General features: G+C 40.3%; 1 protein-coding gene across 4 annotated transcripts in view; it reads right to left on the minus strand.

Annotated features, from left to right (window-relative positions):
* Window positions 1-18,051, minus strand: part of runx2b (RUNX family transcription factor 2b) — a 92,565-nt gene that overhangs the window by 27,167 nt on the left and 47,347 nt on the right. For all 4 annotated transcript variants that reach the window (XM_055232045.1, XM_055232046.1, XM_033990654.2 and 1 more), the window contains one exon: window positions 17,728-17,832. In XM_055232045.1, the coding sequence (XP_055088020.1) occupies window positions 17,728-17,832 (105 nt within the window). The remainder of the gene's footprint in view (window positions 1-17,727; window positions 17,833-18,051) is intronic.

Consider the following 18,051-nt stretch of genomic DNA (forward strand, 5'->3'; position numbering starts at 1 on the left):
AGAGGAGGCAGAGAAAGAGAGAGAGAAGGAGGGAGGGAAAGAAAGAGAAGAGAGAGAGAGGGTATGAGAGAGAGAGAAAGAGCCAGAGAGAGAGAAAGGGAGGGAGGGTATGACAGAGACGGGAGGCAGAGAGAGAGAGGGTGGGTGAGGGAGGGATGTATGAGAGAGAGACGAGGCGCAGAGAGAGAGAGAGAGGGAGGGATGGAGAGAGGGTATGACAGAGAGAAAGAAGAAGGAAGCACAGAGATAAAGAAAGAGAGGGATGGTGAGGGAGAGAGGGTGTGAGAGACAGAGTAAGAAGGAGGCACAGAGAGAGAGAAAGAGAGGAAAAGAGGGTATGAGGGGAAGCGGGAAAGAGAAACAGAGAGAAGGGAAGAGAAAAAGAAGGAGAGGGAGAGGAGAAGATGGTATTAGAGAGAGAAGGCGGCAGAGAGAGAGAGAAAGGAGGGAGAGAAAAGAGGAGGGGGAGAGAAATGACATTTACTCAACAGAAAAACACATTATATGGACAATTTTGAATCTGGTCTGAAGCGACGCGTGTGTCCTACAGTCTGTGGAAACTACTACAAACACACAAGTACTACTGCATTTTTAAATATGTGGGTGTTTTCAAACTTGTCCTGGTTTAGTCCTGGTTTAGTCCTGGTTTAGTCCTGGTTTAGTCCTGGTTTAGTCCTGGTTTAGTCCTGGTTTAGTCCTGGTTTAGTCCTGGTTTAGTCCTGGTTTAGTCCTGGTTTAGTCCTGGTTTAGTCCTGGTTTAGTCCTGGTTTAGTCCCATTCAGTTTGTATTCAAGCTTAGTTTTAATTATTATAACAGACTAATTTTGATTCTTTTAAGGTATTTCAACAGATTTGAGTAGATTTCTTTCTCATTCTAAGCAAAATCTTCTGCAGTTTGAGTAACACGTCGGTTTATTTTTGTATTTGTTACTCCAATAGTCGATGATATTAAATATAAAACTATGTCAAAACAATAAAAATCTACCGAAAACAACATTTTTAAAGGTCTTAAATTACAAAAAAATGACTCTTTTGAGGATTAATCCACGTTATAATGTTGTTACCTTTTCAAAAACAGACCTGGAGTTGCGTTTTGTATCGTCCACACATGTAAACGTAACCCTTTATCATTAGTCTGTACATCGCCAACGCTCAAAATGCTCCGTTCCACCTTGTGATGTCATCAAGTGGTAGTTTTCAAATTAACCTTGCCTTCAAAATCCAACTCAAAACACACTTATTTCATCAAGCGCTTTTAGGACTTTTTTTGTTGTGTTGTTTTAATTGTGTGTTATTTATTATTTGTCCGTTTACGTCGCCAAAGCTCAAAATGCTCCGTTCCACCTTGTGATGTCATCAAGTAGAAATAGCAGTTTTCAAATTAACATCTACCGTTTAGATTTATTTCAATAGAGACGGTCTGAAATAATCCAAACGTTTCTCGTGAAGGTGTGCGGAGTTTAAAAACACAGTTGAGCACTTCCTGTTTGTATTACCACATGATGACATCACAAGGTGGAACGGGGCGTTTTCAGTTCGAGCTAAGAACACGGAGTAAATACGCAGTTTTTGCGCGTTAAACATGCGTGAACGAAACAAAACACAACTCCAGGTACGTTTGCGACGAGGAAACAACATTATAACGCAAATCAGAGAACAGCGTAACACGTCCGCTTTAAATCAAGTCAATGAAGCTGAAATACGACGCGTTTTTTTTGCAGCGCAGACCGTACGGAAACTCGTTTTTTCTTCCGTCGCCTGCAGCGGAGACACTGTGGGCCCAATGTTTAGCGTTTTATCTCCCTTTGTGATTCACTTCTGACTCTGTTTCTCGCTCCACGCTGTCGTTTTATCCCCCCCCCCCCTTCCTCTCGCCCCGAAACCACTTCATCGTTGTAGGGCTTTGGCACCTCTTCAAGAACCTTCATAAGACATTCAACTGACTGCCCGCCTCTGGAAAACCCTCAAGTCTACGTCTACGCTCTCCACTTCTTTCCACGTCTTTTTCCCCTCTTCTTCCTCATTCTGCTGTTGTTTTCTTCTTGTTTAGTTTAACTTTTATTCGTCCGGCTCCCATTGTTAAAAAGCTGTAAGCCAAACAGCAGGTAGGTGCGGCTGTTAGCGCCAATGAAAACAACTGGCTCTATTCAAAACGCAGACGAAATCCACGATAATTACCAGGATGCCGTATAACGCTCTAATCTATTTTTTACGCAGACAGCCTCGGGGAGGGACTGATAGCGGCGTTTTAATCCATAAACATAAAAGCGCCCTTATTCTAGCCCATTCACGGCAAGAAATTAGCACGGTCTTACATCATTTTTGTATCGCGGTAATGGCGATCTTAACATTTCGAGGTATTTAAGAGAGTCAGTTTTCGCTCCGTCGGGTCTTCAGTGAGTGCTCTGCGTGTCGGGGCATGCGCGTGATGAAACGGAGTGTTGAAAAAAAAAGGATTGTGTACGTCGACTCATGACAGACAGGCTCCTAACGTGGCACTTACATACTCACGTCTTACCGCAGAGATACAGATAACAACTCCAGACGGTGTAATTATTTCAATATTAATTACGAGCTGCAGTATAACCGGGACGCACCGAGTTATGTAAACTATTTTAATATGAAATAGGCGCTCGGGTTATGCAGGTACAAGGGAGAGGTTGGAGGAAAATGGTTTGTACGTAAAGATACATGCGTTAATGGAGCGTTTTAGGCGAAAAATGGGCGTAAATAAAAGCACGTGTTGTGTTTTTTTAACGTTTTGGTTGCGTTTTTACACTGAAAAACAAAAAAAAATGCGTTCTTACTGTGAAAACACTCACAACACGTGTATTTGTGTTGTAATTATAATTATGTGTTATAATTGTGTTGTTTGTGTGGTAATTGTGAGTTTTAAGCGCTGTCGGTGAAAGGTGCTTGCGTGACTGGGCTTGCATCTCCACAGACCTGACTGTCTCCATGTGGAATCTTCTGAAGTAAGGTTGTTTTTGGTAAGGTTTGTTTGGGTTTGAACAAATAAAAGTAAAATAATATTGCTGAATGGAGAGAGTAAAAATGTAAGTGTTAAAATCCTAAAATGAATGATGAATGAAGCAGAATGTTCCGAAGTAAGGCTTTTTTTTAATTTTTTATTTTTTTTATAATATTGCTGAAGAGAGAGAGTCAAAATGTAAGTGTTAAAAACTTAAGATGAATTTTTTAATGTAAATTTTTTTGCCTTTAAATAAATAAAAATAAAAGGAAGCAGAATGTTCTGAAGTAAGGCTGTTTTGTATTTTTTATTATTATTATTATTTATTTATTTTTTATTTTATAATATTGCTTGAGAGAGAGTAAAAATATAAGTGTTAAAATCCTAAAATAAATGATGAAGTAAGGCTTTCTTGTAAGATTTGTTTTGAATGTAAATAAATAACACCGCGTGAGTTGTGTGGTCCTCTGTGTTTTTTATTTTATTTTATTTTATTTATTTTTATGTGTTTTATTGATTTTATTGATTTAATTTTTTTTATGTCACTTTGTCTCTGTGCAGCACTTTGGAAACAATTTGTTTATGAAATGTGCTATATAAATAAAGTGGATTGGATTGGATAAATAAACATAAAATAATATTGCTCAAGAGTTTGTTTTTTTTGCCTTTAAATACATAAAAGTATAATTATATTTCTCAAGTGAGAGTAAAACTGTAGGTGTTGAAATCCCAAGATGAATGATGAAGGAAGTAGAATGTTCCAAAGTAAGTTATTTTTATTTTGTTTTTTGGCATTTAAACATAAAAGTTAAATAATATTGCTCCAGAGAGAGTAAAAATATAAGTGTTAAAATCCTAAAATGAATCGTAAAGGAAGTAGAATATTCTGAAGTAAGGTTTGTTTTGCATTTAAATACATAAAAATAAACTAATATTGCTCAAGAGAGATAAAAGAGAGGTAAAAATACAAGTGTTAATGATGAACGATGAAGGAAGTAATATTTTTAAAAACTAAACATGCCAGTAATTAAAAATATAAGTACATATTTAGTCATTTCTTGCGCGATATCGACCGTCCTCTGCACGTGTCTCCAGTTTTAGAGCACTGAGCTTGTTTTTCTAGGTTTTCTTCTTCACTGGTGGCTACATCCTGTGGTTACATAATTGGACCCAAATAATTATAAGTTTAAATATAGTTTTTAACAAACTTTGAGCCCGTTTTGAGCCTTATCCCAGAACGCCACAGGCTTCATATTGTATTCACTGTGGTGGTTGTCTCCATGGAGATGTTTTAAAAGGGCAAAAATGCTATTATGACCGGAATCAAAGAGAGGTTTCTACCATTACAATAAAACCACAAATGTAGCTACACATAAAAACATCTTTGACAAGTTTTACCTCAAAATCTTAGCGGCAAAAGTATCGAAAACCAGATCCTAATAGATGCTAAAGCCAGTATCGGAACTAGATACTTGTTTGAGCAGGTATCGATACTAAAAAGTCACATTTACAGGACAGAAATGAACCTTTCCTGAAGCTTTAGAATGATCTTGAGCTGAATCAGAACAAGTATAAGACACACAGAGTAGTCTACGCTCATGGATCCAGGGGCGTCGGACTGAGGGGGGCAAAATGGTACTGTTAACCCGGGGCCCACTGCGGGAAGGGGGCCTCGGAAAGTTTATCGCAGGGGTTACGTTCTAAAAATAACCCGCAGTAGGTGAAATCGGCGAAGTATCAGCTTTATTTTTTACAGTTATTCTCTATGTTTTTGGCTGTAAAACCCCTCACCACACACTTTATACACTTTTCTCACACAGGCGTTAACATTTTCTCACATTTCTCTCTCGTTTAAACTCTCTCAAAGTTCAAAAAACCTTCGTAGGCGTCTTTGTCGGTGCAGAACGTTTCATCAACATTGTGGGTTTTGTCGGGGGGAAAACAAATCTCAAACGTACAGCACTTCAGAGTCACACTGCGATACAACGTTTATGTAAATTTGTCTGAACACATTCTGTACTGGACAGGAGACACGGCACGGAGGAGACTGATGGACAATGGTCTACAGTCCAACAGCCAATCAGTACAAAGAACACAATGTACGCTCATACGATGTAAAAAGGCATGAAAAATTGCACTAAAAAAATCAGCGAAACAGCGAGACCACGAAAGGTGAACCACGATATAGTGAGGGACAACATGTAGTGCGGGCCCCAGAGATGATTTTCACCAAGGGCCCAGAACTTGGTACTAGACCCCCCCTGCGTTTACCACTATATGGAACCTACCTGGACGAATGAGAGATTACACAGATATAAGGGAATATACAGAAGTACAGTTGTCCCTCACTATAACACGGTTCACTTTTCGTTGGTTTCGCAGATTTCTTTACAGCGTCTGAGCGTGCGTTGTGTCCTGCGTCCTGATTGGCTGTTGGACTGTAGACCATTGTCCATCAGTCTCCTCCGTGCCGTGTCTCCTGGAGCGACGCCAGAACGAAGAGGCGGAGTCAAACAAACTATGAAATACACTTGAGTCACTATTAATAATTTCTTATGTGTCCAGTATTTCTAAAAGCTATAATTTTTATTTACAGTATAGGAAAATATTTATATTTTAGTTTCATTCTGCTTCTTCTACTGTACTTTTTTCCCCCAAATCTACGAAGGTTTGAGCTTTGCGAGTGTTTAAACGAGAGAGAAATGTGAGAAAATGTTAACGCCTGTGTGAGAAAAGTGTATAAAGTGTGTGGTGAGGGGTTTTACGGCAAAAAACCTTTAGAATAACTGTAAAAAATAAAGTTAGCGTGGGATTTTTTGGAACGTAACCCCCCGCGATAAACGAGGGACCACTGTACTAACATTTAAAGCTGAAAACCACATTCTCTTGTCTAAATAATGAGTATCGGGATCAAGTCTATTCCTTAAAATGGAAATCAAGTTTGAAATTTGAGTCAACACTAGTCTAAACTTTTTATATGTCAATTGGGTTTCATACAATCTCATAAATTCTTTGGCTTGGCACAGCAGGATACCCATAACCACTAATATTATCTACAGCCCTCGCAGTAACCAGGGCCCGTGCACCAGCCTTGTTAACACTGTGACCAAAACCAAGACACGACCCCATCTCGCAATCTCCCCCGACTCCACAAACCCAGAGACAACTTTCCAACCTCAACCTCCAGCGGCAAACGAAGGGGCTAAACCGCTAACCTCCATCACCAATCGCACTGAAATTATGACAAAGTTTGAAATATAAACATGTGAATTTTGCAGGCAACGATAAATGAGTCAGTGTGTGCTGTAAAATTTAGAAATGAAATGGCAGTAATTTAATAGAGTTATGGACACTACCAGTCACAGCATCGCATTCAGTGTTTTATTTTTACATTTATTCGAACTATTTCCTACATTTTATATACATACGGAAGATGTCAAATAAATGAAGCAACATATATGGAATTATTTAGTAAAGAAAAAAGTTTAATAACTCTGCTAAATAATTTTCGACAAAGCAAAGAGTGGCTATTTTCAGGATTTGAAAATAAAATATATATAAAAAATGTAAGTTATTTATTTATTCATTTATTTTTCTCACTACTTAATGTCTTGTGTAAAGAAATAAAATGTAGAAAATAGTAATAAATAAATAAATAAATGAATAAAATAAAATAAAATAAAATAAAATAAAATAAAATAAAAACATTAACACCAGTCAAAAGTTTGTCCAAACTTTTGACTGGTGGTTTTAATGGGTTTAACATAAATGTTGTTTTAATACAGGGCTAAAAACACTGAAATGGGTGGGTTATTTTTATTTCTATTTATTTATTTATTTTTTGTTTTTTTCAAGCTGTCAAGAATCAAAGAAAAAAAAATGTAAATACTATGTTTATCCAATTGGGTTGCAGATTTTTAAAAAGTGGCAACATCGTGAACGAGCTAGATTATAGAATAAATTATACTTTTATGAAAAAACCTAGTCATTTACATTAGTTTCTCCAGCTCCCATTTTAAAGCCCATTATGTAACATTTTGGCTGAGGTTGCACCACCTGCTGAGGTTGGATACTTGGGGTATAGTACAAGAGAGTACAGCGCAAAATCTCTTATCCGTGTCGTATTGGTGCAACTGCAGGTGTTTTTCATTGCTAAAAGCCTTCATAAACATTCACAGAAAAGCTCCGTAATGCACTTTAATTATACTTGTGCAGGCTGTGTTGCGATGTCATGAAAAACCCAGTAATTGTAGGGCTAAAACAGGGTCTTTTGTCACTTTCACTGTTTGCCCTGCCATCACTTAACCCTTAATGGGAGCGGCGGTTTTGGACAGAAAGCCTTGTATATCGTGTTATTATTATCGCTCGCAGGAAGTTTGTCTGCAGTCACCGTTAGCAACCGGAGAAAGGAGACGGGAGCACCTATAAAAGCACAGAGCGCACACAGCCACTCCCTGTGTATTAGCCCAAATGACGTTTAATTAGGCCTTATTAGCGCCGCTCCAAATCAGCAGCTCCACGTGGCTAATGACAGCAATAACACTCCGCTAAACATGTCGCCGTGGAAACATATGCACGGCCTCAGAGAAAGATAAACACCGACGCCGCGCAACATTCATCCTCATTTGACTCCACGTCTTCACGCTACAGAAAAGCCAACGTGTGAAATCTGAGCGCTGGGATTAGCATCGGTTTGCAACAGTTAGCGTATGTTAGCACAGTTTTGGTTTCAGATTAAGACGTATAAAAAGTAGCTAGTCGGTAAGTAGTGCGCGTGGAAAACAAGTGATGTAATGTAAACCTGATGAGAGTTACGAAAGCCCATGTTTCCCAGCAGGAGGCGCAAGGACAAGCCAATTATGCCGATTTTAGCGCTAAATCATCAAAATGAGTATGTACTTATAAAATAATTAGTTTTTACAACATTTAATTCCGATTTTGTTGACTTTTACACTTGAATTTTTCTCACTCGTCGTCATGGAGATGTCATAGCTTTACCTGGAGGGCGGAGACAAGCAGGCGACGCCACTAAACTAACTTACAGCTCAGATCTGTGGAGAGGCAAACCTATGCAAAGTGAGTACGTACCGAGAAATAATTCGTTTTTACAACATTTAATTCAGATATTGTTGAGTTTTACACTTGAATTTTTCACGCTCGTTGTCATGGAGATGTCATAGCTTTACCTGGAGGGCGGAGACAAGCAGGCGATGCCATTAAACTAACTTACAGCTCAGATCTATGAAGAGGCGAACCTACGCAAAATGAGTATGTATTTAAAAATAATTCAGTTTTACAACATTTCATTCAGATATTATTGACTTTCATTATTAAATTCTTCGTGCTCGTCATCATGGAGATGTCATAGCTTTACCTGGAGGGCGGAGACAAGCAGGCGACGCCACTAAACTAACTTACAGCTCAGATCTGTGGAGAAATGAACCTAAGATTAACATGTAATGCGCCATGTATTGATTTAAAATAAAAAAAATTGCTAATCCTCCACCAGAAAATTTACGTTGTGCGTCTTTATTAGTCTTCTTAATGTTGAGTAATGACAAAATATAACCTTGATATATTGAAAACCCTCAGTATAGCTTTACGTATAGACGCTTTAACGTAACAAACACACACACACACACACACACACATAGGAGGACAGGGTGGCTAGGTCGGCGGTACCGCGGCAGACCACAGACTAACCAGGAGCTGTCAAGTGATTAAACACAATGAGAAACCGCCGCAGAACCTCCGCTAGCCTCCTCGCTAATGGCGCAGTGGCCAGAGGGACCTCACAAACCACTTACACCAAACCAGCGCGCGCACATAAGCTCGCCACTTCTGTAAACCGCTCACAACAATCACACCGCAGGGGCCCCCACTCCACTCCACTCTGCTCCCCGCTCCGAGCTTTGACCAACCAATTAATTAGCGAAAACTCCGGGAAGCTATTCAAAAGATACAAAAGTTACCGGGTGGTCCACGTTTTTCTTTTTTTTTTTTTTTTTTGAAAGCGGGGAGAAGTCATATGGCTACCAGAAGGCTCATCAAACGCCTAAGGAACACATCCTTCCTGTCACTGATACAACGGCACGGAGCCAAGTCGTCATTACGGAGCGAAAGAGTCAATACAATTAAAGTTAAAGTGTTAGACTGGGTTTAAGGGAGTTGTAAGTTATTTGGGGAATGTTTCAAAAGTAAATGTACTGATCAAAAGAGAGCGAAAGAGATGAGAGACGAAACAAAAACACGACGGTGACTTGGATCCGCGCTGATTCTGGAAAAAACTACCTGGATCGAGTATCGGTTCCATAGCATCAGTTCAGTTGGGTCTTTAATCGGATGCGCTAACACTATTTAGAGGCTGATTTGGGCCCAAAACGTGTCATAATGTTTGAAGTTTTACTCATACAAAGCTGTTCTGTAGTTATTTGAAGGATTAAATAACAGTTACGTAACACAATCGGATCTCTTGTGTAATAAGTGAACTGTGTTTTAAGGAAATAAGTGCTATTTTCTGTTTTTACACTGGTATCGGTTGATATCGGGTATTGACGGATGCTTAAAGTAAAAATATCAGTATCAATATTGAGACTGAAAATAGCTGGATCGGTGCTTCCTTAGTAAATTGATATAAACTTTCATGGAATGCTACTATACGCTATACAGTCAGATAAACACTACAATTTTTAAATAATAGCTTGAATGAGGTTTTTTTCATATACCGTGTTTTTTCCAGACTATTTTTTTCCACACTTTTTTTTCATAGATTGGTCGGAGGTGTGATGCGATTTATATGTGAAATATATGTTTTTTTCTTCATTATTGTGCATGTTTTTGGCTGGTGCGACTTATACTCCAGTGCGACTTATACTCAGGAACGACTTTTACTCCGTTGTGACTTATACTACGGTGCGATACTTACACTCAGGAACAACTTTTACTCCGTTGTGACTTATACTACGGCGCGACTTATACTCCAGTGCGACTTATACTCAGGAACGACTTTTACTCTGTTGTGACTTATACTACGGCGCGACTTATACTCTGGTGCGATACTTATACTCCAAAAAATACAGTACAATCTTATGTTGTATTAATTTTGTAGTTTCTTTGTTAAGCTGACACCACAAATTTTGACAAGACAGCTGTAGCAAGAAATGGGGCTAGAGAGAGAGTAGAGACATTCAGCAAACGGTTGTTGCCGGGAAGCGAATCAACAACAATCTACCATCTAGTCTTTTTTATTTTTTTTTATTTTTTTTGTCAATTAAAATCTTAGTTAGCATGAATTTCTATATGCTTCCATGTCACGTACAGTATGTTCTGCCAATACGAGCCAAGAGGTATGACACGTACTCCAAGTGTATGTAAATATATTTAATTTGTACTTCAAATATTGTTTCAAAAGAAGGACAACAGTCGTTTAAGTACTGCAGTGTTTGAGTAGTCTGCATGCAGCTATGACACAGCCTACTGTTGTTTCTCCTCTGCCTCCTCCCTGTGGGGCCCCTCCCTGTGGGGCCCCTCCCTGTGGGGCCCCTCCCCGGCCCCGTGCACCTCTGGCCTCCTAATTACCCACTCGTTTAGCGCAAAATAGAGCCGTAATGGCCGACAAAGCCCCCCATGTGTCAATGAAGCGTTCACAGATAAAATCACAGCTCTCCGGACGTAGCCACTCACCAAAATGCTACTAGAGGGAAAGAGGGAGGGAGAGAGGGAAGAAAAGAGAGAGGAGGGAGAGAAGAAGAGAGGGAGATGAGGGAGAAAAAGATGGAGAGGAGACAGAGGTAAAGAAGGTGGAGGAGAAGGGAGAAAGCAGTAAGAGGGAGAGAGGAGGGGTGAGAGAGTGCAGGGAAGAAGAGAAAGAGAGAGAAGCAAGAAGGAAAGAGAAAATGAGAGAGAGAGAAGGGAAAGAGAAAGTAGGAAAGAGGAGAGGGAGAAGAGGGAGAAAAAGACAGAGAGGAGGAAAGAGGAGAGAGAGGTTAAGAGAGTGGAGGAGAAGGGAGAAGGCAGAAAGAGTGAGAGGAGAGGGACCAGAGAGGAAGAGAGAGTGCAGGGAAGAAGAGAAAGAGAGAGCAGAGAGAAGCAAGAAGGAAAGAGAAAAAGCGGGAGAGAGAAGAGTCGAGGAGGAGAAAGAACAGAGGAGAGAGAACAGAAAGAGAATGAGAGAGGTGACTTGAAAATAAGTGAAAGGAGAAGGTGATAATCTTAAAAGAGCTGGGAAGAGGAGAGAGAGAGAGAAGAGAGAGGAGGAAAAATAAAGAGAGGGAGATGGAAAGAGAGGGAGGGGAAAATGAGGGAGATGAGATGAAGGAGAGAGAGAGAGAATGGGAGAAAAAATAGGAAGAAAAGAGAAGTAATAGAGAAAGAGGAGAGAGGCTTTGTAGAGAGAGAGAGGGAGGTGAAAGAGGAGAGAAAGAAGAAGAGGCGAAAAGAGAGGCTTTATACAGAGAGAGGGAGAGAGGGAGTGAAAAGAGGAGAGAGAAAGAGAAGGAGAGGCTTTGTAAAGAGAGGGGGGGCAGATAGGGAGGAGGAGGGAGGTGAAAGAGGAGAGAAAGAGGAGAAAGAAAGGCTTTGTAGAGAGAGAGAGTGAGAGATAGACAGAGGGAGGTGAAAGAGGTAAGAAAAGAAGGAGGCGAAAAGAGAGGCTTTGTAGAGAAAGAGATAGAGAGTGAGAGGGAGGAAGGTGAAAAAGGAAAGCAAAAGAAGAGGAGGCGAAAAGAGAGGCTTTGCAGAGACAGAGAGAACGACCGAGAGAGGGAGCGAGGGAGTCAAAAGAGGAGAGAAAGAGGAGGAGGTGTAGAGAGAGCAGAAAGGGCACATGTGTGTTTTGCCACCTCTCGACCTCGCCTTAATGACCCCACAGAGGCAGACGTGTTCTGGCTCTGGTCTGGGCCCAAATTACACCCGCGCTGCAATTCGGGGCCACTTAAGAGCAAAGCAAAGAAGTTCACAGGTTACACACAATGACACACAATGACACACACTTTATCGCTCCGATTACTGTCCAGAGACTCCAGCCACAACAGGGAAACACGCGAAGGAAAATAAGCCCTGTTCTACATTAAAGCCTTTTTTCCTACGAGCAAATTTGGTAGGGAAATAAAGAGAAAAGTACAAAGGATACGCTTGTTGGTTTTGCGCGTCGTGCCAGTGCTGTGATGTGGGTTTGAGTCTTACCTGAGACGAGGTAATTCGTCAGGTGATTTCACTCGAGGTTTGGCCCAATTTGCTCTAATTTGCGGCGCTAAAGTTCTGTCTAATTCTGCCCGCGTCCTATTTGCGGAGAAGGGAGTACGACAGCAAAATTGGTGTTTCTAAGTTTGCACGGTTGGTGTTTGATTCTCTAGAAGTGTCCTTGGGCGAGACACACATTTGTAACCGATGTACCGCTCCCTCTGTTGCACATGTGTCAAACTCAAGGCCCGTGGGCCAAATGCGGCCCGCCAGGTCATTTTATGTGGCCCGCGACAAAGTAAATTAAAAGGTACGACTGTCTTAAAATGTCAGTTTATCAGGAGAAAAACAGTTAAACAGCCATTTTTTTTATGTCTATGCAAATCCATATGTAATATTTGTAACTTGAATAAGTAATAAATATAGAAATGGTTAATTAGCAAGATTAAAATGTTTATCTTACAGTTACATCTGGCCCTTTGAGAGCGACCATTTTGTTGATATGTCCCTCTTTTTGACACCTCTGCTCTATTGGATATTATTAAGATCTACAAAGAATTGATGCTAAAGGTGCACTACGGAGCTTTTCTGGTTGTTTATACAGAGGTGTTATTGCTTCGGTCTGGAATGTTCAACAGTATTTATTCAATTATTATTCAAGTTTTGTTTTTTTATTGCTAAACAAACACAAAAAAATTAAAAATAACTCACTTTTATGTCATAGTGTGGAACATTTCAAGCAAAGTGATAACATCTCCATGGCGACAAGAAGATGCGGGTGTCATGATAAGAACGTTTCACAGTGTACGTTCAAGATAGTTATGAGTCTTAGACAAAGGGTTACAATTGCATGTGTCAAATGCTTGTCTCCATGGAGATAGATATGTTTTAGTGTGGAACATTTTGAGCCAAGTATAACATCTCTATGGAGACAAGAAGGTCATAGGGGCGTCAAGACAAGAAAGTTACGTAGTGCAACTTCAAGATTGACTGATTAAGAGTCTTCAACAAAAAGTCGCAATTGCATGTGTCAAAAGCTTGTCTCCATGGAAATCGATATGTTTTATGCCATAGTGTGGAACATTTTGGGAAACGTAACCAACATCTCCATGGAGACAAGAAGGTAGTAGGGGCGTCAAGACAAGAAAGTTACGCAGTGCACCTTCAAAATAAACAAATTATGAGGCTTAGATACAGGGTTACAATTGCAAAGGCTTGTCTCCATGGAGATAGGTATGTTTTATACCATACCGTGGAACATTTCGGGAACCGCAACCAACATCTCCATGGAGACAAGAAGATATGAGTGTCAAGATAAGAAAGGTACGCAGTGCACCTTCAAGACTGATTAATTATGAGGCTTAGATGTAGGGTTATAATTGCATGTGTCAAATGCTTGTCTCCATGAAGATAGATATACTTGATGCCATAGTGTGGGACATTTCGGTCCAAGTATTAACATCTCCATGGAGACAAGAAGGTAGTAGGAGCCTCCAGACAAGAAAGTTATGTAGTACAATTTCAAGATAGACTAGTTATGAGTCTTAAATATAAAGTTACAATTTCATCTGTCAAATGCTTGTTTCCATGGAAATCGATATGTTTTATGCCATAGTGTGGAACATTTCAGTCCAAGTATTAGCATCTCCATCTAGACACGAAGTAGTAGGGGCGTCAACACAAATTAGGTACACAGTGCACCTTCAAGATTAACTAATTATGAGTCTTAGACAAAAGATTATAATTGCACGTGTCAAATGCTCATCTCCATGGCGATAGATGCTTTTCGCCAAAGTGCGGAACATTCCAGGTGAAGTAAGAACATCTTCAAAAGAAAGCAGTAGGGGCATCAATACCAGAAAGGTACACAGTGCACATTCAAGACTGACTAATTATGAGTCTTAGACATAATAATTACAGGTGTCAAATGGCTGTTTTAGGCCATAGTGTGGAACATTTCAGGTAAAGTATTAACATCTCCATGGAGACAAGAAGGTAGCAGGGGCGTCGAGACATAGTGCACTTGCAAAATAGTCTTTCAAGAGTCTTAGACAAAGGATTATGAGGCTGGTCTCCATGGAAAGAGGTGTTTTTTTTACAAGAAAAAGATGAGAAAGTAGCAGGGGCGTCAATACTAGAAAGGTACACAGTGCACCTTTAAGATCTAGTCTAATTATGAGCCTTAGATAGAAGGTTACAATTGACACGTCCCATCAAGTTTAATTAAATATTTGAGGGTGTGTCTGCCTACCTACAGTCAAACACACGACTGTGACACGTCCAGAAATATTTTTAGAGACGCCGCGCTGACACATTTCACAGCCGCGCGGGGTTTTTTTTTTTTGCTCGGATGGCAGAAAGAACAGTAAAACGAAGCAAGTTTGTGGACATAGGCACCGTCTCTCCACCCGGTTACGCCTCTTCGCCTACATCCTTTACGGTAAAAATGTAACAAATTCATCTGCCCACATGGAAAAGCAAAGCTGAAACTATTCCACCCCACGCACAAACGCTGCAAAAAACCCTTTAATTTTGCAGTTTGCTAAAGCCATGATCAACAGTAACACTATAGTCAGCGTTCTGGCCGCACTTCTGACAGTGGTGAGACCAAATTGGGCTTTCTAAACAAACTCCGCCTCCCATCTGCTCGCCGCTAAATAACTGGACTTGTTTGAAAGTAAAGTGACGAGGGACAGCAGATGCACAGGAAATACTTTTGATCAAACAAGATGGCTGCAGAGGGAAAGGGAGAATGGCGTTAGTACCAATGTGGTGTTAATTAAACTAAAGGACAGACTAATGGGGAAGACGACATGTGTTAAAGGGGTTGCATCCAGAATATTTCGCTAGATTTGAGTCGTTTTGTTGTGTTTTGAATTACGCACTATTTGTTTCTCAAGCATAATCGGCGGTGGGAAGCTACTTCTTTAGTCGCAGTTGCCCAGAGGCGGATAGAGGACAGTATGGCGGCTATTCTACGCAGCGGGTCCGATCGCACAAACAGAACCAATCAATGTCAGGTGTCCATGCTTCCTGGGAACGTTACATTGATTTATATTCATTTCCTGGGGGTTGGTGCTAATTTTAACCACTGTTGCTACTTCCCTAACAATTCCCTCTCAGTTTGAATCCATATTTGTGACTTATTTTTTGCAAGATTTAAGTTTTAAATCAGGTTGTTGATCCAATAATAAATGATTTACAGCAGGGGTGGCCAAACTCTTCACCGAGGGTCATATCTTGAAAAATATTCGACACAGAGATGGGAGCATTTAACATAGTTTTGACTTCATACTTTAAATAAGGCTTGAAATATTATTATTAGGTCTGTATGACAATGTAATGTGATGTTATTTAGGTTATATTGGTCGGATTACTCAAATTTGCCATAAAAAGTACTGATTTTGATCAATTGGGGCCAATAAAAACTGGTCCGAGGGCCGCATTTGGCCCCCGGGCCATAGTTTGGACACCCCTGATTTACGGGGACAAGATTTTTACAGTTGTCCCTCACTATATCGCAGTTCACCTTTCGTGGTCTCGCTGTTTCGCTGATTTTTTAGTACAATTTTGCATGTTTTTTTACATCGTATGAGTGCACATTGTGTCCTGCGTCCTGATTGGCTGTTGGACTGTAGACCATTGTCCATCAGTCTCCTCCGTGCCGTGTCTCCTGTACAGTACAGAATGTGTTCAGACAAATTTACATAAACGTTGGATCGCAGTGTGACTCTGAAGTGCTGTACGTTTGCAATTTGTTTTCTCCCCGACAAAACCCACAATGTCGATGAAACGTTCTGCACCGACAAAGACGCCTACGAAGGTTTGAACTTTGAGAGAGTTTAAACGAGAGAGAAATGTGAGAAAATGTTAACGCCTGTGTGAGAAAAGTGTATAAAGTGTGTGGTGAGGGGTTTGACAGACAAAAACATGTAGAATAACTGTAAAAAATAAAGCTGATACACTGATTTCACGTTATTTTTAGAACGTAACGCCGACGATAAACGAGGGACCACTGTACGTAAGGTAAGCTAGGAAACAACAAACAACAAATGCTCTAAATTGGGATTTGAACTATTAATATTTTGCATTAGGACTACAAAGTATGCAGCAATTGAATCAAAATCTCAATTCGAATGGTCAAAATTTGGACATCTCAAAAATTCCAATTACGCAACATAATTTCTCCCACAAACAACAAATCTTTTTTATAAGTTTAGACGTTTTATCACGCGCAAAAACGAACCAATTTACAGTTTCCAGCTCTATAAACATGATCAGAAAAGCAAGCAATTCTTTTCTGTTATTATTTCACTGTTTTTTCAAATGTTGAAGCCTCTAAACTTTGAACAGAAACCTACTATTAAAACAAAAAATTGCAAATGTAATCGCGGTTATAGTTTCCAACATAACTCAGCCAAAAAAAACGAAAAAAAGAAGTACGATATGTGTTAATTTTAATGTCTCTGAAGGGTCTAATTGAGCAGAAGTAATCCTTTTAATCCTACAGGGCTGGGAATAATAACAAAAGTTAAAATCTCGAAACATTCGTGCTTTGTTTCTGCGTTGACGACGTCTAAAATCACAACGCTTGGCACTTCAGACGGTCTTTCCCACAATGGCGTCGGATGCTAGTGCTAATCCGGCCGGGTCCCGCGTTCCCGGCTCCTCGCTGTCTCCCTGCGTTCAGTGCCATATGCGACGGAGCGGGTGGCTTTGTTTGTGACGCGATATTGTTTCTCCGAGACTAGACGCCACTGGATGAGAATATGTTTTTTATGAATAGGGAGGAGGGTTAAGGCAAACAGCTGCGTGCCAGACCAGTTGGCATCTACAGCTATAGTAAAGTTTTTTTTTTTCCTCCTCAGTTGTTTTTATATGGGCTGTTAAAAGAAGCTGATGCTAGCACTCTCCAACCCCGTATACCCTCGAAACAGCAGCAGCGTTGCCCCTCACTTTTAATTCTTCTTGCGTTTTAAGTGTCACAAACGCGTTTAAATGCGCCACCGAAATTACAAGGCAGTTGATTGCTAAGTAACAGTCGCTCTCTCATATAACTCGTTTTACAAGGCGGCCATTTACTTCTATTCAGTCGCATTATACAGCTACACCCAGCTATTATCAGAGGTGTCAGAAATCGCACTATATTGTTTATGGATGTATACAATATGGCTGACATGAATAAATATTTCTTGACAGGTTTGAGTAGGGTTAGACAGGACGGTATGTTAAAAATGTAAATGGGAATTTTTCAGGGCAACGATTTCGGGTTCCAGGATGATTCACGTGCACGAAGTAGCAACGATGTGGTTTTGGAGAGTTCATATGTCACTGTGATTGGTTAGATTCACCTGTCACTCACTCAGCGCGCGACGATGGCCGGACAATAGGACGGAAAAGTGGGGAAAAGCGTCTGTAGTAAATCAAAATATGGCGATTTCAGCAAAATACGAGATCGGCAGGGGTCAGATTTTCACTCCAGATGTACTTTTTGATTAAACTGGTTTGTTGTCGAAGCATTTTTTTTGGAGATAAAGTCACATTTGACGCTCATATTTGTGTTTTGTTGTACTCACTCCTGGGCTCTCGAGGTCCATCGACGGTGACTTTAATGGCGCGATGGTACGTGGCGACCTGCGGAGGGTTGGTGAATACTGTGATGGTCAGGGTGAAGCTCTTCCCTGCGGACAAAGACAACAACAATAAATCACATAAAACGTGCAAAATTTAAGCCGTAAACCAGTTTCAATCGTGTTGACTCTCGTGGCTCCGCGCTGTCTCTTTCTATTCATTTTAATTTCAATGGCCTATTGTTTCAAAATACTATATTTCCGTGCTTTGCGATGTCATGAAAAAGTGTTGACTGCATTGCAGAATTTATTTTTGCAGATGGAAACTAA

Source organism: Periophthalmus magnuspinnatus, chromosome 24, assembly GCF_009829125.3.
Source record: "Periophthalmus magnuspinnatus isolate fPerMag1 chromosome 24, fPerMag1.2.pri, whole genome shotgun sequence".
NCBI classification, from domain to species: domain Eukaryota; kingdom Metazoa; phylum Chordata; class Actinopteri; order Gobiiformes; family Gobiidae; genus Periophthalmus; species Periophthalmus magnuspinnatus.